The sequence below is a fragment of the Amaranthus tricolor genome, chromosome 3 (assembly GCF_026212465.1).
Source record: "Amaranthus tricolor cultivar Red isolate AtriRed21 chromosome 3, ASM2621246v1, whole genome shotgun sequence".
NCBI lineage: Eukaryota > Viridiplantae > Streptophyta > Magnoliopsida > Caryophyllales > Amaranthaceae > Amaranthus > Amaranthus tricolor.
Window position 1 is genome coordinate 31,705,885 of NC_080049.1, and position 22,310 is coordinate 31,728,194.

At 30.5% G+C, this 22,310-nt stretch overlaps 3 protein-coding genes across 4 annotated transcripts; 1 reads left to right on the forward strand and 2 right to left on the reverse strand.

The window, feature by feature from the left end:
* Nucleotides 1–719: 719 nt before the first annotated feature.
* Nucleotides 720–2,044, reverse strand: LOC130808889 (probable methyltransferase At1g27930). The gene has a single exon (XM_057674429.1). The coding sequence runs from the start codon at nucleotides 1,855–1,857 to the stop codon at nucleotides 961–963; it is 897 nt and encodes a 298-aa protein (XP_057530412.1). The 5' UTR covers nucleotides 1,858–2,044; the 3' UTR covers nucleotides 720–960.
* A 5,800-nt stretch (nucleotides 2,045–7,844) lies between these two features.
* LOC130808144 (probable methyltransferase At1g27930) lies at nucleotides 7,845–9,363 on the reverse strand. The gene has a single exon (XM_057673605.1). It carries the CDS (start codon nucleotides 9,272–9,274, stop codon nucleotides 8,432–8,434), a length of 843 nt encoding a protein of 280 aa, XP_057529588.1. The 5' UTR covers nucleotides 9,275–9,363; the 3' UTR covers nucleotides 7,845–8,431.
* Nucleotides 9,364–13,872: 4,509 nt separating this feature from the next.
* LOC130808137 (ranBP2-type zinc finger protein At1g67325-like) lies at nucleotides 13,873–21,287 on the forward strand. Of its 2 annotated transcripts, XM_057673596.1 has the most exons (10): nucleotides 13,873–14,032; nucleotides 14,291–14,336; nucleotides 15,440–15,555; nucleotides 15,993–16,257; nucleotides 17,280–17,356; nucleotides 17,459–17,504; nucleotides 17,608–17,717; nucleotides 17,887–17,911; nucleotides 17,996–18,147; nucleotides 18,392–21,287. In XM_057673596.1, exons 1-10 carry the CDS (start codon nucleotides 14,024–14,026, stop codon nucleotides 18,392–18,394), a joined length of 849 nt encoding a protein of 282 aa, XP_057529579.1. In that variant the 5' UTR covers nucleotides 13,873–14,023; the 3' UTR covers nucleotides 18,395–21,287. The 2 variants fall into 2 exon arrangements, with proteins under 2 accessions (XP_057529579.1, XP_057529578.1); XM_057673595.1 differs by having other exon boundaries at nucleotides 17,996–21,287.
* Nucleotides 21,288–22,310: the final 1,023 nt, after the last annotated feature.

A 22,310-nucleotide genomic window follows, 5' to 3' on the forward strand; every position in this document is an offset into this window, starting at 1 on the left:
TAATAGTTGTATATAATCTCTGATGCTACATATTTGATAACTCTTTTTTTTTTTTCTTTTCAATACAAAAAGTTTATTGCTTCAAAATAACTTATAAAATGGTAAATGTGGAAGATTTTGGAAAGAGAAATCTGAAAAATTATTTTAAAGAATATTTAGCTAGCTAAACTATGCTCTTATGAAGCTAGAAATTGTTTTAACATATTGACATGGTTTTTATTTGGAGTTTGGACTCTTACACAAGATATTATTTCTGTAATAACAATATTTAAACATAACTTTTCGTAGTAAATTCTAAAAAATAGAAGAGTAAATGCTTCAACAAATCAACCGTAAGTCCTCCTAAATTACTCTTTTCTTAAATTTTTAAGGTAAAATTGGAGAATTTCCTACATATAAGAGTGAATTGATCCTTGAACAAAATCCTTTTCAATGAAGCGATTTGGTCCATGAATTGAACTCGTTTCATACAAAAAGAAGTAAAAATCATTCACTAAGCCAACCTACAATTTTTAATTTTCTAATATTTCAGCTTAAGTCGTAAAAATTTACAATTCATTTCTCCACCCTAGAGAAAAACACTAATAAATCTAACATAATTTGCAAATTCACATCAATATAATATAACAAACATTCTTAATAAAAATAATAAATCAACACAAAAAACATCCCAACTATTGCTAAAAAGGGAGGAATTTTAACCAAGTATTACACTAATAGAAACCAAATTCATCACAATTCACAAGAAAGTAAATACGAGTAAAACTCTGATTTCATATGATATCAACATACATCAATATTATATCGATACATCTAAAGAGAGCAATTTTAGATGTATACACATCTACTACAACAATTAATTATTTTTCGAGTATACCCACTACTAATTGTGATAATTAGGTAAAAAAATATCACTATTAGATGTATGTATAATATAACAATTATTATTATTTATTTTACCTAGCAAAAATTGGTACTACTACTATTATTTGGAGGTATCTCAAAATGCCATAATCTCCCGGCACTTTCAACCTTATACTTCATACATAAAAACTCGTTAGCAAACTCTTTCTCAACCTTCCTATCCACATCATGTAAAAACACGTGCGTATTTCCCACGCGCTTCCTCCCACGTGCCATAACGGCGGCTGAGAATATGGCAGCCATCCTTCCAGGAGCTTCTGGAAAGTATCCTCTAGGCGCGTCAATCATTATAACATCCCATTCTCTCTCGTACACTTCTTCCGGTAAGTTTTCTAAGGCTAACCGACACTTTCGGTTACCCTTCAAAAACGCCCGCCCAGGAAGACAATCGGGTTCATCCCGATAACCTGTCAAAAGCTCATCAGCCTCTTTCAGATGTGTTCGATACGGCACCGTTTTTGCGTTTAAATATGGGGCATCTTTGAGAACTGTTTTAACCCATTCGGGAGTTTCTTCTAGAAATAAAGTGCGTCCACCTGGGTTTAATGAAGCCCACATCAGAGAATCATAACCCAGCCCGAAAACAAGGAAGTTACACGGAGAAAGAGAACGAAGTACGTTAAAGGATAATGTTATCTCTTGTAGATTTTGTTGTGGGGTTATCTTTGATGTTGCGTAGTGTAAGATCGCTTGAAGTTGGATCGGAGTTGTTGGGCTTTGGACGGAGATTGTGGTGGTGGTGGATATGGGCTTGTGTTTTGCCTGGTCCATGGGGTGACCGGGGAAGGAAATCAAATATGACGGCCAGTCACGGCGGCCAACGGTTAGAAATGCCGACATTAGAAAAGCGCCGGTAATAAAACTGATGAATGCGACGACCATTAGCCGCGGTTTGTCAGTTTGTGATCCAACGACGTCGTCTTGAGACTTCATTTTAAATTTGATTGGTGGCTTTTTTTTTCTCTCTCTAACTTTCCTGATTTATCATGTAGAGATTTAAAAGAAAGAAGATGAAGATGGAAGAAATTAAAAGAGGGATTTTGTTTTCTTTTTTTTTTTTTTTTTTTTTTTTTGCTTATTTATGTTATCAAGAGGAGTGCATGGCGAGATTTTAGTGGTGCCATTATTTATTAACCCTGTGATTTTTTAATAACTTTTATCAATATTTTTATTTTGTTTTATATTTCTACTGTTTCGATTACTTGTATTATTAAGATTTTAATAATATTTAGTTTTTAATTGATAAGTTAAAATATAGTTAAGTGAAATTATATTATTTGTCTTAAATCTCAATTAAAAGATTATTAATATTTATTTTTTATATTTTTGTTATATATAATCAAAGATATTAAGGGTGAAGTTAATGCATTTGAATTCGTAAAACTTTAATATTACAAGTAATTTAAAACATAAAAAGTATATTTTATTTTATAATATTTTTATTTTAGATAATATTCTTAATTTCTTATCATTTTATTTTCTCTTACCCATTTAGTAATTTTTGTTAATTTTTAATTATTTAATGTGGATGTTTATTAGACTGGAAGGGTTTAAAAGAAAATAGGCCAATGAATAATTTCGTGTCGGAAATGAATACATCATATAAGTATACCTAACCAATGGAAAATTCATATTTTGGGGAGGCAGGTGTCCTACGTCATTATAAATTCTCTTAAGACCTAATGACCTGTTTGGTAGATGATAATAAACGGTGGTAATCGGAATGAAAAATTAGTGTAATTTTGGTTGAAAAATCTCTTGGTTACATTGATGGTCATATTTGTCATACTTCAATTATCTCATTTTCTTCATAAAATTCATTCCAACGCATCACCATTGGGAGAGATGGTATAAGGTGGTAATAAAAACAAAAAAAAAAAATTTTTTATCAAAGTTTCATTACCATGGGAATGCTATAGAACTTTTGATAAAATTTTACATTATAAATCATTCTCATTATCACTATTTGATACAACAAATCAAACAGAACATAAATACTTGTATAAAAAGCCAAGTAGTGATTAGTGAATAAGTTGTTATTATACATTAGGTTAGATTTAAATAAAATAGCTTTAAGTGTTGGAGTTGTTGGATTAGATTTTGATTGTATACCATAAGTTAATATAGGGGTGAGCAAAATTGAATATCTGATCCAAAATATATACTCGGATCAGATTTGATATCTGAAATTTGGTATTTTTATTTGGGGTGTTCCAGTGATTTTTCGGGCATTCTTTGCTTTTTTGTGGTTCAATATTCTTTATCAAATAAAATTTCTCAATCTTCAAAAAAAATAATAACATCTTGACATCAATAAAATAGTTGTTTAGTTCTTTCAGTTGTCCATTTCTTTAATTATGTTTTTTGATTTTTGAATTTTCCCAAATCAATTTGAAATCTTATCATGAATCCTAAGGGTATTATTATGGGTTCAAATGATTTAGTACACCTTGAAACAACATATATAATTCATATCAACAAGTCATATAGAGTGCACTTTCCTTTTTAAATAATTATTTTGTAAAAATTATAGCCAAGTATGTGTAGTATATATTATTCATATATATACTGATCTTTTGAAAATTTTTCAAAGAATAATATACGAGTTTTAAATATGTGTTTGATATAAGAGTATATTTAGCATAGGGTTATATGTAATTTGAATTTACGATCTTATTTGACAAAAACGATATTTTCTCCAAATAAGACAATACTCAATTTTATATTATAATTAAAGCTTATTTACTTAAAAAATTAATACATGTAGGAAGTTAAAATTTGTGGAAATCTTTCATTATAAAATTTCTAATTAAGATGTTGACAAATAGTGATTGGTTGACACTTGACATGTAACTCTTTTTAAATTTAATATCTAATATTTTTTGTTTGGTTTGCTAAATTGAATATAATGTAATGCCAAAAATCGAAACTTGTTTTGATACAATAAATGATTTTGTTTTATTGTTGGAATAATCAAGAATTTCAAAGGAAATAAGATAAGTAGGCATTTTCAATGATCAAGAGAATGTGTAGTTGGGTAAGACATTCCCAAAATGTGGCTAAATGAACTTTTCGTGATAATTCCATTACCTACATAAACCTTGAGTATAGTCTATTGAGCATCAACTTTATTTTACATTTCATTGATGTAATAGGACGTTATATAATTTTTTTTATTTTTTTATTTGGAGGGTAAGTTGTAGAATTCATACGTGCAAAAAAAATTAATTTATCATATAAATAATTAGAATCAAACATTCCAACTACTAAACTAACTTTAAATTCTCATACGGATAAATTAATATAGTAGTATATCGGTCAATGAATAAAATTAATAATTTTTTAATAAATATTTACATTAAAGCTCGCCACAAAGCTCGCCGAAAAGAGAAGAGATATTTTTACTTGACTTAAATTAAACATTCTCCTTGTTACCTAATAAAATTCTCACAATAAATGTTCACGTAAAAATTAAGAAAAATAAAATATTTAAATACTATATATTATTTTATTGAATAATAAATTTGATAGACGAAAAGTGATGACAGTAAACATTAAAAATATTAAAAGAAATTAAGTGGAAAAAATATGAGACACACAACTAATAAAAAATATTTTTACAAAGTTAGTGGAAAACATATAGGGACCATAAGAGAAATTAAAATGTTAAATAAAGTTAGTCGAAAATGTATGGGGACCATATTCATTATAAAACATTAAAATGACTAAATGAGAATGAATAAGGTTATTTTTGCAAAATTTGTCATATAAATAAAAGATTCTTTATAGAAACAACAAATAAAACACCATAAAATGACAAATAAAAACTTCTTTAAGAAACGGAGAGAGTCATGTTACAATAATTCCCTTTACTTCTCATTGTCTATCATACTTTTGACCTTTCTTAAAATTTATCGTGTAAATAAGTTTAAATATCAGAAAACGAGTAAAATAATCAATGAGATATGTATCAAAAACAAAAGGTGAACTACTCTTTTATTTTCCGTTGAGTTTGTTATTGAAATTAATAACATATTTCCTTTCTTCTGAAATACTTGTTACATAATGATTATTAATACTCTATCCTCAGTTTATGTGTCTCATTTTCTTTTATGGTCAAGTCATCTTAATTGTCTCATTTCTATTTTTGGTATGGGTTTTTGACTTTTATGCCCTTAATAGCTTTATCCTATTTTCAATTATACCCTCCATTACCCATACTAATTCTCCTCTCTTACATTAAAAATTCATAATATCACTCCCTTTCCTACCCTTAGGGTCCCACTTTTGACTCTCCTTAAAATCCGTGAAAAGTCAAATGGGACTCCTAAGGTGAATAGGAGGGAGTATTATTTATCATTTAAGCTTATTACATATATTACGGTTTATATGTAAGAAAAATTTAGTCAAGTGAGATTTTTTTTAAATCATTCATAATATTAACTTTTTACAATTTTAAATCTATATGATTTCATATATAAATAATCAAAATAACATAATACTCCCTCCGAACCATTATAGATGTCCCATTTCCTTATTTGGTAAAGTCTTTTTAGTTGTCCAATTTCTATTTTTGTCAATTTTTTTTTACCTAAGTATCCTTAGTTCACACAAGTAATTACAAATATACCCCTATATACCTTACTTACTCAACTACCCTTCACTACTTACCCTTCACTATTTACCCTTTTTAATGGACCCCACATCATTCTTAATAACCGTGCCCAAGCAAATAGGACATCTATAATGGTTCGAAGGGAGTATTAAAATGCGTTAAAAGTCAAATATAATAAGCATATATAATATAATAATAGAAAATTATAAATACCACTCTTATCTAGTTGCTACGTGGTGCAGTATAAGTGGTTGTCCCAGATCTCCTATTTAAGCGTGTGGGCCCACTTCACGTTCGTATGTTTTGTTTGTTCAACCAAATCGAAGAAGCCATTGACATGTGCCGGCCAACGGCTCAACGCGCTTCAAAAAAAATTCCTTTACCGTACAATTTCCCGTTCATCAGCTACGTGTCCTTTTGTTGCAATCATGAAAGAACAGACAGTATTTTATTTGACTACCTTTTTAACGCATTTCATGTTAATTTTGTTGCCCACTTTGCTCAATATTAAAGTATTTGAGGTGTTTGATTAGCAATATTAAAGTGTGATAATAAGAATGATTTATCGTTTGAAATTTTATCAAAAAATTTATGTTATTTTTATGGTTATAAAACTTTGATAAAAAAAATTTGTTTACAAATTTTTATTATCACCTAATAATACCTCTTTCAATGATAATGCATTCGAATGAATTTCACGAAGAAAATAAGATAATTGTAGGACAAACATGACTATCAATGTAGCTAAGAAATTTTTAATCAAAATCACACTAATTTTCATTCTCATTCATATCCTACCCAGTGTATCCCGTTCATAGAAAAACTATATATAGGGTCTGAGGAGGAAGGACGGTGGCAACTCATACCCATGAAGGAGAGTGCGGCCAAAGAAGTACCCCGGCTCGAGAAAGATAAAGAAACGTAACTATACAGGAAAGATAATTTAAAAGCCTATAAATAAAATAAATAAGTAAAACCAACTACAAAATAAAAGAAAAAGTAAACGAGACGAGAGAAGCAAGATGACAAAAACACCAAAAGACAATCTAAGAGGACATCAGTATTCTAAAACATGGATATGGCGCCTTCAATTACCCTTATCCTTAGTCAGGCCCTCGGACATGTTTAACTCAAATAAGTCAACTTTTATTTGCTCATCCCAAGTTCTCCTGGGTCTTCCTCGACTCCTCCTACCCTCTACTATAATGCTTTCTACCCTCCTTACAAGGGCGGCAAAAATCTTTCTCTGCACACGTCCAAACTATTTTTTCAGAAATAGGGGTTAACTCTATTTTGTCCCTAAACTCTTAGTTCCTAATTTTCATTTTCATTACTATCGTTTATTACCATTTACCAAACAAAACGTTAAAATAATAGGTGTATACTACTAGTATTATCCTAAGATATGGTTTATTTGACATAGGAAGTAAATTCATATGGAATTTTCTATTTTCTAAAAATTCGAAAAATTATGTATCTCACAAAATATATTTTTAATATCATAGGAATTTCAAGTAACACGGTGGGACCGTGGGAGTATAAAATAAAAATTTACACTTTCTTATAATTCTAAATTCATATGATTATCTTTTTTTTGTCAAGCATAAACATTCAAAATATCAAATTTCCGTTAAGAATAAATTCTCATGGTATTTAGGAGCAAAAAATCACTAATTCATTATGTGATTTTGAATTATTTAGCATAATATTATTTTATCACAAATTTTTTTGAGAGACGATTTTTTTTAGAGATCATCTCCAATTGGGCCGGCCATTATATATTTTTAAACTGTTGTAAGTAAGCATTAACAATGATATAAGTAGACATTTAAGATATTGAAAGTAGACATTTAAGATATTAAAAGTAAACATTAAGGATAAGATAAGTAAGCATTAAGAATAATGTAAGTAGGTATCAAGCATACGGTAAGTAGACATTAATAATTAATGAGTTGAATTTGAAATAAGTCACTCCAAGAGACAGTCTCTCAAGAGACTAGCTGTTATTTTATTTATCCACTATAAAATATTATCAAAACACATAAAATAATAGACAAATTCACTTTGTTCACTTTAACGTATCGATTTTCTATATTTTTTTATCATTCATAAAATTTAAATTTTTTATCTTGTTTTTCGATCAACAACTAAATTATTTCTTAATTTTTATCTTAATTATCTATATAGCAAACATAGGTGGACAAGACACTAATAACGTAAATATAGTAAAAGCCAATAACTAAAATTTAAATTTGACTCATATTATATATAAAAAAATTCAATGTATATCATTTATCATTTCAAATTGCCAAAATAAATTTTTATAACTTATTTATATTTAGAGTTTGTCCATTTAATAAATAAAAAATTTCATATACAATGGTCAAATAGGTAGACTCAAAAGAACGTTATATGTATTAGTTAGTGATTGTTTTTGAGAGCGTTTCCTTCGCTTTTGTGACTACTGACTACTGGATATGATTTTCACTAATTACAGAATAAATTACTCCTAATTTATTTTCCCTCCTATCTCTAGAAATCCCCAAGTCCCAAAGCAAATAAAAAAAAATGATTAAAAACGCATGGATCTAAACAGATCATACTATAACTCAAAATATTGAAAAAAAAAAGATAAATAAAATTATCAAAAATTAATATTCCATAACTTATACTCTCTCCGAACCAATTTAGATGTCTTATTTGCTTGGGCACGATTATTTAAGGATAGTGTGGAGTTCATTAAAAAAAGTAAGTAGTAAAGGGTAAGTAGTGAAGAATAGTTAGGTAAGTAAGGTATATGAGGGTATATTTATACTTGTGTGAACTAAAGATATTCAGGTAAAAAATTGATAAAAATAAAAATAAAACAACTAAAAAAATTTTATATCCTCCCTAACAAAATTTGAAGTTACCACCGTTATCAAAATCTCTAACCGGTGGGATCTCAAAATGCCACAATTTCCCAGCACCACCAACTTTATATTTCATACACAAAAACTCTTTAGCAAACATTTCTTCTACTTTCCTATCAACATCATGCAAAAATACATGTGTATTTCCATCTCTTTTCCTTTGACGGGCCATCACGGCGGCGGAAAATACCGCCGCCATTCTCCCTGGGTGATCCGGCCCGTACCCTCTCGGCGCGTCGATCATAATCACATCCCATTCTCTCTCATACACTTCTTCCGGTAGACTTTCCAATGCTAATACACAGTGCTTATTACCCTTTAGAAATGCTCTATTTGGGCGACAATCTGGATCTTGCAGGTAACTTTCCAGTAACCGGTCAGAATCTTTGAGTTTTGTTCGATACGACACCGTTTGAGCGTTAAGAAATGGCGCGTTTTTCAGAACTTTGGTAACCCACTCTTTGGACTCTTCTAGAAAGACGGTTGTCCCATTTGGGTTAAGTGCGGCCCACATTAGGGAATCGTATCCCAGCCCAAATACTAAAAAGTTACACGGGCTTAAAAATTGTAGGACATTATACGACACCGTTACTTCAGCTAGGGTTTGTTGTGGCACAACTTTGGATGTGGCGTAGTGAAGGATTGCCTTGAGTTGGATAGGTGTGGTGGTGGCCGGGTTGGTCCACTGGATCGTGGGGCCCATGAAGGATGACGCGATTAATGCGCCTACAATGAACCCGAATAATCCACCCACGGCGGTTGACCATGTTTTATCGGAGCTTAAGCGAGAAAATGCAAGAAATTTTTTGTTATTACCCTTCATATTTATTTAGATGTATATTGTGATTTGTGTATGTATATCTATAATTTTGAATGTATGGTTGTTTATATATACTAGAAATGTGAGATTTATGATGGTTTGACTAATAATTTAAAATAACTAAATGTTAATTATTGTTGTTAATAAATAATTAAAGGACAGTTGGAACTTGGAACATGTCAAAAGATTCTTGTCAAGTATGCTTTTAGATTTTTGTTAAATTGTTTGTCACTATGTGTAATTAAACAATTTAAGATGGTGACAAGTGGAATTGAAATATTTGGTTGTGTGGTAAAAAATAATACATAAATGAATATTTTTGGTGTTATATCTTGTTTGGTTCATTTTATTTTGGTTCATTTTATAATGGAAGTGGTACTAATTGAAATGTGTAAGAGCATAGATTTTTGGGAAGTCATTAAATTTAATGAATATATTTAGCAAGACAACAATAATATTTTTTCAATTGATGTATTTTTAAAATTAAAATTTAGGAGCGGATGGGTTTTGTAAATTGAAATTGTGTTTATGTAAATTAGTAGTTAGAGTTAATACCACATTTTCATATCTTAGGTGAATTAGTGTGAGTGTATGAAGATGAATTTGGAAGTGGTGAAAAAATTTCGTAGCTTTTTAAGTTATGTTAAACAAGAAAATGAGATCTAGCTAAGATATTTCCAAAATTCAAAAGATAGGAGAAGATCACTATCGGTCTTGAGCTTATTTCGGTTAGCTACCTGCTCAGTGCCGTTAGAAATAAGAGGTCTCAAATATTAAATGGTGCTATTCAGGTTCGATTATGAGCAATATTTTTTAAATGATTTGTTTGTAAATTTATTTATATTTGAAGTAATTTTAAAATATATGTTATAGTACATTTTGTCTTGACTTATCTTTCTTGAAGTGGATATAATTTTATCTTTTGATATAATGAAAAATCAAATTTTAAATGACATCGCAAAAATAAATAGGACCTCCAAATATTTAATCCGCCTTTGAGAAGATGGGTTTTATAATACAATAATTTGTTTATGTAAAGTAGTAGTTAGAGTTTATGTCACATTTTTCATTTTTTAAATAAAGTCTATCTATGTGAAATAGAGTGTAACTACAAAACATGTATGAGGATGAATTTGTAGGAGATGATTGAATTTTTTAATATATTTAGTTAGACAATAAAAAAGATTTTTTAGCTAAATATTTGCAAAATTCAAATTTAGGAAAAGGTATTTTTTATAAGTCAATCTTGTGTTTAGAGAGTCATAAGCTATAAGGATTGAGATTGTAATGCTAAAATTTTTAACTGGTGAACTTCATTTTTATCAAAATTGATGCTACTTGATATTGAAACTGTAATTGATCATCTTAAACTTATAATCAGTTACTTTAAGATGCTAAGAATTTATAGGACCGTCTCTAAGTTATCTTGGGCCCTAAGCGAAGCATGAAGTTGGAGCCCTTTGGAAAAATAAAATTAAATAACAAATATAACAAAAATATAAACTCAAATTCAATACCTTTATGTATAAATATATAAATATAACCAATAAGCTTTAGAAAAACTTAACAATAGGAAAATATAACTATTTAAAATTTAATGTACTAATTATAGCATATTTAATACTCACTTTATCTACTCGAAAAAAAACTCTCTTTATAATCTCTACACTTTTTTGACAAAAAAAAAAGAAGTTGTAGTCATTAATTAAAAACAAAGAAAATGTAAAATATAATTCCTTCAATGCTTCATACACACTGTTATACAGAAAAAATTTGTTGCATTACTAATTCCAATTATACTAATAAAATTAGTAAGATTATGAATGGAGAAAGAATGAGATCTGGAAGAGCAATAAATTAATTAATTATATTTTAAGAAGAGAAAAATAATAAGTATTTAGACAATTTTTAGACAATAGTGATAAATTAACAAAGTTGAATTTTTTCTTATCTTTTTTGCATATTAATGTCTTGGATATGATTCTATATTATCCTAAATTACTTAAAAAAAAAAAAAGGGTTGGTGATCAAAATTAACAAAAACAAATTTTACAAATATTTCAAATTATAAAAACTTAGGATTTTTGGTTAAAGAGTGCATTCATAAATATGGCGGATATGGCCTTACCCTTGATGAACACTTAAACTAAACCCATAAACCCAATCTTCAACCATCATAAACAAGATTCAATCTTTTTGCAACCTTCAAAGAAAACACACAACAAGATTATTACTTTTGATCTGTACTAAAATTTTAGAAGAGAAAGAAATTAATTTTGGTAAATAAAATTTTATCATAGTTATTAGTGGAGTAATAGTAATAATTAACACATTAATAATTACTGGTTATTGACCAAGAGCAATGGCGATTAGTGAATAAGGGGAAAGTTGTACTCCGAGAAGCAATAAAAGATGTAGGCATAGTAATGACGATACATAGTTGGTTTGAAGCTATCATCAATCTTCAATCTTTTGGTTGATGTTAAGTCTTTGAGTTTGTCCGTTTTAAACTTTTTGAATATGATTAGAATAAATTTTTGTTCTCTCCCTACAGGATAATTGTTCTATCCATTCATTGAGTTAATTCTACCCATATATTGGGTTTTGATCTCTCTCTTTGTGAGAGTTTGGAGTTATGAAGTTCGGTTTGTAATTGATTTGTTGGTAGAGATTAATGTGATAATGCAGCAAACACCAAAATTGCAATTACCATCAACTATGTCAAATTCAATTATATCTCAAGACTACAATAGATTAAAAGACCCTCTCATAGAAGACTGTGTCAAATAGCGATGTGAAAAAGGATATTCAGAATTGTCAGATCTCATATGCAACGATCGTAGTTTTGTTAATTTTGAATTATCTTTGATTAAAGTTGTTATGTACTTGCTAATTTTTATCTCTAATGTAGATGTCGTATGACTCTTTATTAACGAATTATGTATTATAAAAAAAAAATAATAATAATGGCACTACATTAATTTACCTTTTCAACTTTGTTTAACCTGTTTTTGCAATTATGTAATCTTTTTTACTTGGGGCCCGTGTAGTTTTCATTTACTATGAGAGTTACTAATTTTTTCGGACCCCTTTCTTACCGAATTTCAGCATGTTTATTTGGGGCCTTAGGCGGTTACTCCTTGTGTCTATTCTCAGGGCCGGGTATTCGGTTAGTCGGGTACCCATTTTAATGGTCCGTTTTTCGGCTCGATTTATCCTCGGATAAATCGGATCGGGACACCGAGTACCCGGTTTCATTTGTGGCATTTTCTAACATAATTTGTGGAATCGATACAACATTCTTTTGATAATAATTTTGCAATTTATTTTCAAATGGCAATTGGTTCAAAATTTATTGAAATTTTATTTTCAAATGGTACAAAATTTGTAGAATTGGTATAAAATTAATTAGCAATTTATTTTCAAATAAAGAATAGACGAAGCAATAATGAAAATTCAAAATGAAAGGAAACTAAAAAGTGAGACATAAAGGTTGACAATATTTGCTTTGTATTTGCCACTAGAATTATACATAATCAGTAACAAAATTTACAATACAATGTATGCGTGAACCATTTAAAAAAAGAAAATTCCCCTAAACGGGTGAACGGATACCCGTTGTAATTTTGTTTGCGACTTATTACCTGATCCGAAACTTAAAATTTTTTTAAAAAATGACCCGCAATTTAAAATGTGGGTCAGCGGATTGACGGGTCGGGTCAAGCGGGTTGCGTATTTTTGAACAGGCCTAATAAAAAGTGATCACTTTAAAATTATAATTGAGCACTACAGGATTATAATTAATCATTTTAAGATTGTAACTACTACCTATGCCCATTGAATCTGCATCCTTTTCCATTTTGGACTTTTGGTTCATCCCACTTAGTTTGTATCATTTTTATTTTTGAATAATGGTCCACCACTACTTTTAATTTCATCCATACATTTTAACACTTCTTTTATTTTATCCACATATTTTATTCTCTCTTTTAATTTATTACCACTTTCTTAAAATATAATCCACTTCCCCTTTGATGCAAATTAAAAAGGAGAGACGGTTAATTATTTTAAGGTTATGGATAATCACTTTAAATTGTAAGTGTACATTAGATCATTGTTAATAAAAATTGTCTCATCATACAACCTATCTTGTATGAGACCGTCTCACGGTAAGACGACTTCAAAGTAAGAAGCGCATAAGCTAAAAGTTTCTATTATCGAGCTATTTGATTAAAGTACGGGACATATCTCAAACACAAATTCTTGTGAGAGACGGTCTCTTTGAGAGACCATCTCTAATTTGGCCGGCTCATTATATATTTTTCAAAATATTGTAAGTATGCATTAAGAATGATGTAAGTAGGCATTCAAGATATTGAAAGTAAGTATTAAGAATACAATAAGTAAACGTTAAGGATAATGTAAGTAGACAATACGGTAAGTAGGTATTAATCTTTAATAGGTTAGACTTAAAATTTATCTATTAAAGAAACGATCTTTCAAGAGACTAATTATATCTTAAAATTAGACCGTTTCATAAAAAAATGTGTGCTCACCCATAAGATTATCACCTTAAAATTTTATTTTTAAAAATAATCTATCAAAGAGTTCTCTCACACACGAGAGTATGAATATAATGATTAATAATCCCTTTGTTATTTCCCCCCGTTTCCAATTTTCACATTGTGACTGCCAACCCTAATTTTTTCCGAGAATCCACATTCTTCGATCCCAATCCTTTTTACGATCAACATGTCTCAGGTTGCTCCTCTTTCTCCTTTCCTTTTCAGATTTTCTATTGATGCAGATTGTCGAGTTTATTTTGTCGCAATTAATGTTTTTGTTAAATTCGAGAATTTTCGTTTTTATTTCTCGACTAAACTTAGGGTTTTCAATTACTTTTAGCCTTTATGTTTACTGATTAAAATTATTAAATTTTTGATATTTTTGCTTCTAATATCTGATTTGAGGTTTTTCAAATTTTGAAATTTCGAGTTAATATTTTGTGGGTGATTTCAGGTGGATCACAAAAATCCTTCCAACGCGAAGCGTGCTAGAACAGATGGTATGCTATTATTTTTACCTTTTTTCTTGTTTTTATGGTTCCTCTTGATTAATTTATTCAGTGAAGTTAGGTTAAATAATAATGTTTTAATACATTTTTTCGTTTATGATTAATTATGCTTCATAAATTTCTGATTCTCTAGTTCGCAATTTAAAAAGATAATTTGCACCTATTTTGTGGGGATTTAACTGTATATACGTCTGCATATTTTCGTGGCTAGTAACTTAGTATTAGGAATCCTTTAGGCGCACGGCCTCGTTAGAGAAGAGGTGTGTAGACATTCCAATATCAACAAAAAAGTAGGAGGAAAACTATCCACCGATTCTTTTGAGTTTCTTTTTTTGTATTCTTTAAATGGATTAACTTTTAGCAATATATTTTTTTTTGGAAAAATTTAGTTGGGGATTGTCTGATAAATGAGAATGAGAATTATGAAACCAGGAGGTGGGATTTGGATGAGTGTTTTGGTAGGGAATTTACTAAAAGAAGCTCTCATTCTTCTGTTTGGCAAAGTTATTGGAAGTTCATTTTTCATGTATCAAACAAAAATATTTCTAGTCTCTCCTTCCCTATTCCCATGAAACAAACAACCCCATGGTGTGTTAGGATATCTGATAGATGGGAATGCTTTGTGGAAGTTGCTTCACAAAGCATCCACAACTTTTTTCGAAAGCTTTAGGTTATAGGCATCTTGGTGTTTTTGCCTTATTTAAATTTTAGTTTAAAAAAGCGTACTTAGATGCGCTCAATTGGAGATATACATTTTTTATTTTTGTGTGTTGCGACTTTAATGAACTTTACTTAATCATAATGAACTTAATTTGTGTTTTTGAATTGAACTTCTAATGGCTGAATATAGCTTAGTTATTTTAACTTATTTTAATAAGTTCATAACCTTTCACTTATTTTTTATGAACTTAATTTATTTTTTTTAGTAAATAAAACCAATTCTAATGTCTGAACGTAAATTTTTTTTTCTTGATCTTTTTATAAGTTCAAAACCTCTACAAAGATTTATACTTTTGATGATTTATAGCTTCTGGTTTTTTTAATTGATTTTTTTGAAGTAATTATTGATCATCTTCTCTATTTTGAATATGCAGGTGGTCGTAGGGAAGATGACTGGACTTGCCCTGGTTGTGGCAATGTCAATTTTTCTTTTAGAACAACCTGCAACATGCGCAATTGTACACAGCCCAGACCTGCTGATCACAATGCGGTATGATATGCTATTATATCGGATTTTGTGTGCCACAACTATATTTCTGTTTTATTACTTGAATTTATTATCTTGTTAAGATGCTCCCAGAGTAATTTTTTTTATCATGAATATATTTTTTTTTTCTGTTTTTCCATTTTCTTAAATTGTAAGTTCTTGATTGGTTACTCCCTCTTTATAGCAGGAAAATAAATTTGGAAAATTGTATAATGCCTTTAGTTCAGAACCTTTTTCTTGTAAACTACTATTAGGTATCACTTGAATTATAATTGTTTGAATCCCCTTTCTTAAAAGCTGAAAAAGAGTTTTGGGTACATGGAAACTACTACATAGTGGATCTTGAATTGTGATAGTTACATCTGTTTTTGATTCTTTTCTTAGTTTGTCATTTGTTAGTTTTGGTGCTAATTTTTGTTCTTTCTAATTTGATCCGACAGAAACCTGCATTGAGGCCAATGCAACCACAATTGCCTTATGCTTCTAATTCTCCATATGGTGGATCAGGACCACCACCTTCTTCAATGTACGTGGGAGTGCCACCTTATGGTTCTTCTGTTTTTAATGGATCATCAATTCCTCCTTATGATCCCTATCCTGGGGGGTCACCATACCAATATAATTATGGAAACCGAGGCAGCCCCTACCGACCAATGCCAATATCTGGTCCACCACCTTATTCTGGCGGATCAATGATCGGAAATGGTATTTTCTCTCTTCATTTCTCTTCACCATCCCCTCCCCGAGATTAGTTTTATGATTGAGCAAATATGCCTTCGCTCTTCATTCCTGTTGGTGCTCTTGTAAAGTACTGTTATTCGTGTGCTTGCTGTGCTCCTTCTCCACACTTGCACTCAGTTGGTAAACATGTAGTTTGCTTTGTATCTAATTGTCACCTATCTTTCCAACTTTTGCGATCTTTATTTTGGTTACCTAGTAGCCCAAACGTTGCTTTACATGGATTTTTTTAACTTGTTATGAATTCATGTTTGTCACTGTTTATGCGTTGGCTTTAAAATTTCTGAGTTGTATTGGTTATTGGATTGCTCTTGAGAAGCAACTTCCCAATAATTTCTTATTTCCAGGGAGCTCTACTTCCTTGGAAGCAGAGATACTTTTTCCTAAGCCATATGTTGGATGACTGATTTTCGTTGGTTACTTAGACCATATTATCAATGGCCGAGGCTTTTGGTGTTTTGAATTGTTTAATGATGGTTTTGGACAACTTTTGAAAGCTCCTTGTGTTCCCTAACACAAGGTATATACCCCCCTTTTCTCTTTCTCTCCTATTTTTATTTATTTTTCTCATGTTCTCTCATCACTTATGCTGCCTCTATTATTTTTAATAAGAACACCAACGTCAAGGTGATTTTTAACTATCCTCTTATGAATTCGGTGGGAAGAACTTCCCCAACTTCCTTTGGATTTCGGCCAAATCATATCAGATTATCACTTTCCAGAAACTATCCCCTATTAATGTTTGACATGTATATTGAACAAGTGGTTAAATGTTGCACGTTGAAAGGTTTTTGAAATATCATTGCTTGCCATTTTCTTCAATGATGTCTCGACTGTATCTGAACATATTTGGTTGACATTTAATTGTTGAAGGATGTTTGGTTTAAGCTATAAATGTGTGTTCTATCTTTTGCAAATTGGCCTTCCATTTTTAATTCTTATTTCATGAGCATTTTGATTCATTGAGTAACAGTGTCTCTGGATTTTAGGTGGAATGTATGGTGTGCCTCCACCAATGATGGACCGTTATGGCATGGCCATGCAACCTATAGCTCCCCCTCCAATGGTATACCTTTATTACAGTTATTATGGTTAATTTTTTTGAGGTCCCTATGCTTTATCATTGTTGCATGAACTTGAGTCTTGATTGATATGTATATTTTTCCAGGGCCCAAGGCCAGGATTTTTTCCAGATGACAAGTCCCAGAAAAAAGGTTGATATCTTTGAGTTTAGTTATTAAAGTTTTTAATTGAAAGTGTTTTGTTTTCTTATCTTTCTGGCAAGTACTAACATAGTTTTGTGTTATTTCTTTTAAGATTTGAAGCATGAGAATGATTGGGCATGCCCTAAATGTGGAAATATGAATTTCTCTTTTAGAACAGTTTGCAATATGAGGAAGTGCGGCACCCCAAAGCCTGGTGCCCAGGTTATATTTTCTTCCTTTAAGTTATTTTGCACCTTATATCTCAGTTGGCACTCTTTTTAATCCATTCTCTTTCATAGTGTATCTGTACAATACTACATTAGTTTGTGTCTTTGAGGAATCTGATATACTCTCTTTTCCTTCTCTCTTTCTGCATCTGGATAAAAATTAGGTTCCGAAACAGGAGAAAAATTCAAGTAAGTGTATTGCATGATGTTTGTCAGTTTCTACTTTTTATTTATCATGATTAATTAATCTCCTTTTTCTTTGACGAATCACAGAGCAAAAGACGCCCGATGGAAGCTGGAAGTGTGAAGAATGTGGCAATATTAACTATCCTTTTAGGACTAAGTGCAATAGGCAGAACTGTGGTGCTGATAAGCCATCTGAAGAAACGAAATCTCCATCAACAGCTGTAGATGGAAATGAGCAGGTCTGTGGTGTGGCATACTATTGTGTGTCATACTGGTTTATTATCTCGTCACATGTGCTTTATATATTTTTGACTTCTATCATCTTCCTACGCATGATAACCTTCACCTTTGATAATGGTTTTTGGTTTCAAAAGGTGCCCGTTGTGGGATTTTCACTAAATTTCCTAAAGTTTGTCTCTATTTCGTTTCTTTGGTATTTTTTTTAGCAAACATTTATTGATTTGCAATTATCTACTGTTCCAGTGAGTTCTAGGACATGTCTGGTTGTTGGGAAGGTCCAGAGTTGTCTTCCAGCATGCTCAATATCGATGTTTGAAAGTCAGTCATGTCGTCTTCATATTGCAGAGAGATCTCTACCTTCTCCTGATCTGTGTTGAGTTATTGTATTATCTGCTGTGATGTCTTTTGTGGATCCCTTCTATAATGTCCAGCCAAGTCTGGCGAAATTTCACCTGTGGCTTTGTTCCCTAAATTAGGTATTTGTTACTCTGAGGTTAACTTAATCCGTCTAGAGGTTATGTCATCCAAGTTTTTCATATTAACGGAAATTAGAAACTGGAGGCTGTATTATTAGTAATTATTGAGTGCAATTGTCTACGCAGCTTATGGTCGTTGGGTGTCCAGGTTTTTTCTTGGTTCATCTAATAAGTGATTCTTGAATGTAAGTGTTGTTGAGTTACCTTGATGGGTGTCATCCTTTGCCAGTGGTCTATGTGGTTGGCATGTGTTTTGCGCCAAAATATTTGTAGGCTTCTAAAGCCTTTCTGGTCGTGTAACCATTGGTCAATGCCTCATTGGTGATTTTCGAATTGTTGTCTTTTTAGCCGAGTAAGGAGCACATACATGTTCGAGTTTGAATTCATTTATGGTAGGGTGTTCATTGGGATGATTGGTCTAAAGCGTGGTCGTTATCTATTTTTGATCTGTTTTCAACAATTGGATTGATCCTGGTTATCTTTATCCTTACCTCCCCAAACTTTTGATTTTGATCTTTGATCAATCGACAATATTGTTTGCCATGTGATATTATTTTCTGTTTTTTTAGCTTTTGTGGCAATTCTTTGTCTTTGGTTTCAGATCATATGAATCATCGTAAAATGACTTGTTAAATTTTGTGCACTTTTATAATTGTCTTATGTTGATGATTTTGCTATTAAGAATCAAATGAATACAAACTCTATGTTATCACATGGGAAAGTTGGCATGATTTTGCATTTCCAAATCTCGCTGTAATAGGAACAAACTAATAGATATGGGTTGTAGAAAGTTTTGACAAGTACTATGCTGTTTGTGAAAAAGGAAGTAATCAATCTATTGGGATTTTTATTACAGCATGAACTTCACTTCTGCCAATTTTTCTTGGCCTTGTCATTTGTCAAATAGGTCGGTTTGACAGTTGTTATGTGCTCATATTAGTTAAGGTTTGTGTTATAGAACAAACTTGAGAAAATTCACCCTAATGACTATAGCTTAGTAGATGATAGAGCCCATTTACTCCACAATCAGTTGTTTATGGGCTTAAATCAATTCCAATCACAGTTTTTCTTGACATTGTTTCTTTTACATCATTATCAAAATTTATTGTTCATTATATGATGCATGCCGTTAAAAGTCAGAAGCCGTAAATTCAATTTATTTTGGTTGTAATTTATGTCTATCGCCCGAATGTCCAACTAATTTCTGGGGCCGCTGATGGACGCAACAGCTGTTATTTGACACAGTTGGTACAATTCATTGTCATTGCATTGGATTTGTAATAGACATGGTAATTGTGCCGACTTGTAATTCTGCGTTTCAGGCTTAGTGGGATTGTGTCGGGCCTTGTTGTAGAATTTTCTAAATTATTTATAATATGGTGGGGTTAATGGATTGGGCCGATGGGCTTGTCTATGGATGATCTTACAAATTTGTGGTCTTGGCACGCCCACTTGATATAGCAGATCATGCCGTGTCTTACTGCAGATTGTGTTGGGCATGTATCGGCCCAACGTGTGGTCATGTCTAATTAGTAGTTTAGTACTATAATAATGATGTCAGTGTAGTTATATACCTTTTTTTTTTGTTTTAATGACTACGCTTAAACAGTGTCCATTAACCATTATAAATCAATTAATTTTATTTTACAATTGTTTCCGAATGTGTATAGATAAATGTAGCCAAATGATGTTTTATTTGATTCGTCTTGATGTATATTTTCTTTATATCAATAACTGTGCTTTTAGTAGCGTGAAACTGAAAGTGTAGTGATCCAAAAAAAACACTTGCAATAAGATAAAAATTTAAAAAATTACCGTGCAAGGTTTTTATGCATTTTGTTGTTTTATCAATTTTTTTTCCATTTATACTCCAAATCTTCTAATATCAAAAGTGTTCTTATCATCAAAAGTTTTTAACTCAACTCTATTGTTCCTTGACGTACTACGTTCTTTTATCTTTTTATTAATTTTTCATCTTTTCTTATTGAAAAATATTTATATTATGCTCTTTTATCTTGGACATTAAGTCATTAATAAATGTAATTGGTTAATTTCGATCAGAATTATTTCACGATCAATCGTGATGAAAAACTATTTAAATACATGAAAATTCTATCATCTATAACATTTACTTTGTTATGTTATCTTGGTTGATTTGTAGTAATCTTCATAGAGAATCTTATTCACATTTAAGTAATTAGGTGAATCTAGATATAGCGTCCATAACAAACAAATTTTATAACTATTACTCTTATGAGAAATTATTTTTCAATAAAACGATTTCAAATAAGGAGTCTGTATGAGATGAGTTATTTAAAATACCAGTATTGTTTGTTTGGGAGCGTTGTGTTTGTTGCCAGATTGATTTACAGAAAATGAAACTTGCATAAATTGATGTGAATAAGTGCGGCGTATTTTGTTCACCTTTCTATGAATTTGCTGCATGTCCTCGATGCGAGGTTTTTGTATGCAATCTGGTGAATAGAAAGGAACTTGGGAGTGGACGTCCAGACGATGTACACTACTGCACGCCGGCGGCAAATGGACTCATAGGTTGTATTTATTTTCTTGTATAGCATATTTTTTATGATTAGAGTTGGTTTTGACAAGTGTAAGATGTCCAACTGAGAAATTTTAATATTGATTCTACTTTTGCTTTTGGGTATTGTCCTCGATGCTATGTGAGATTTGCATTTTTTATGCTCTTTTATTTCATTAAGTTTGATACGATAAGTTACTATTGAGCCAAAAAAATTGGAATATAAGTTATCACCAAGGGTAATTGATAAGTCTTAGAAGTGAAGGTGAAAGTTATGTACTTAAATGGATGAACAAAATAAAATATAAAAAGAGAAATTGAAGACAAAAGAAGGAAAAGAAAGAGTATAAAAGTACTCCCTCTAATTCATAACATTTACTCTCTCTATTCTTACTATTTGTTATCCATTTGAGATTTGATAATTTAATTATAATGTGAGTTTTTATTTGAAATTGTAGTATTACATAAATTTATATAAAGTTTTTAAAAGAAAATTTCATCGTCTTAATGAGACATAGAGTTTAAAGTTTAATGAGACTGAAAGATTAGTTTACTGCCATCTATGGACAATTGGACAAGCCATTTCTGTGGATGTGTTGCATTAACAATGCATATTTTTAACAACTCAATTGACCGATTTAGCATCTAAATAGGGAGTGTTTTTTCTTTTCCTCCAAAAAAAGTATCCAAATTTATAGTCTAAAAATTAAAATGATATGAGAATTTGTTTACAATGAAATTAAAAGAATAAAATGCAGCATTATCTAAGTGCCAATTGAAAGGATCTAAAAAAGAAAAGAAAATGGGATAATTTAATAGGGACAAAGTAGTAATAGATTGATCTTCTACTCCTTTCAGAAAAAAAAAAGAAGTTTGATCTTCTATGGATTGAAATTTCAAATAATTTTGGCTATCAAGCAATAAATATGTGACCTTTTATTGAACAATTTTAATTTTTTTTATTTATTTTGTATAGTTTTTCTTAAATTTTCTTCATTATATTTAGTATTTTTAAAAATAAATATTTTTATTCACTATTGAAAGTTGGGACAAATTATACAGTTTTTAGTTGCTAAATTTAGCTTTGGAATTCCAATGTACACAAGTGCAAGGTTTGAAATTCAAATGTACATGATCTTAAATTTTT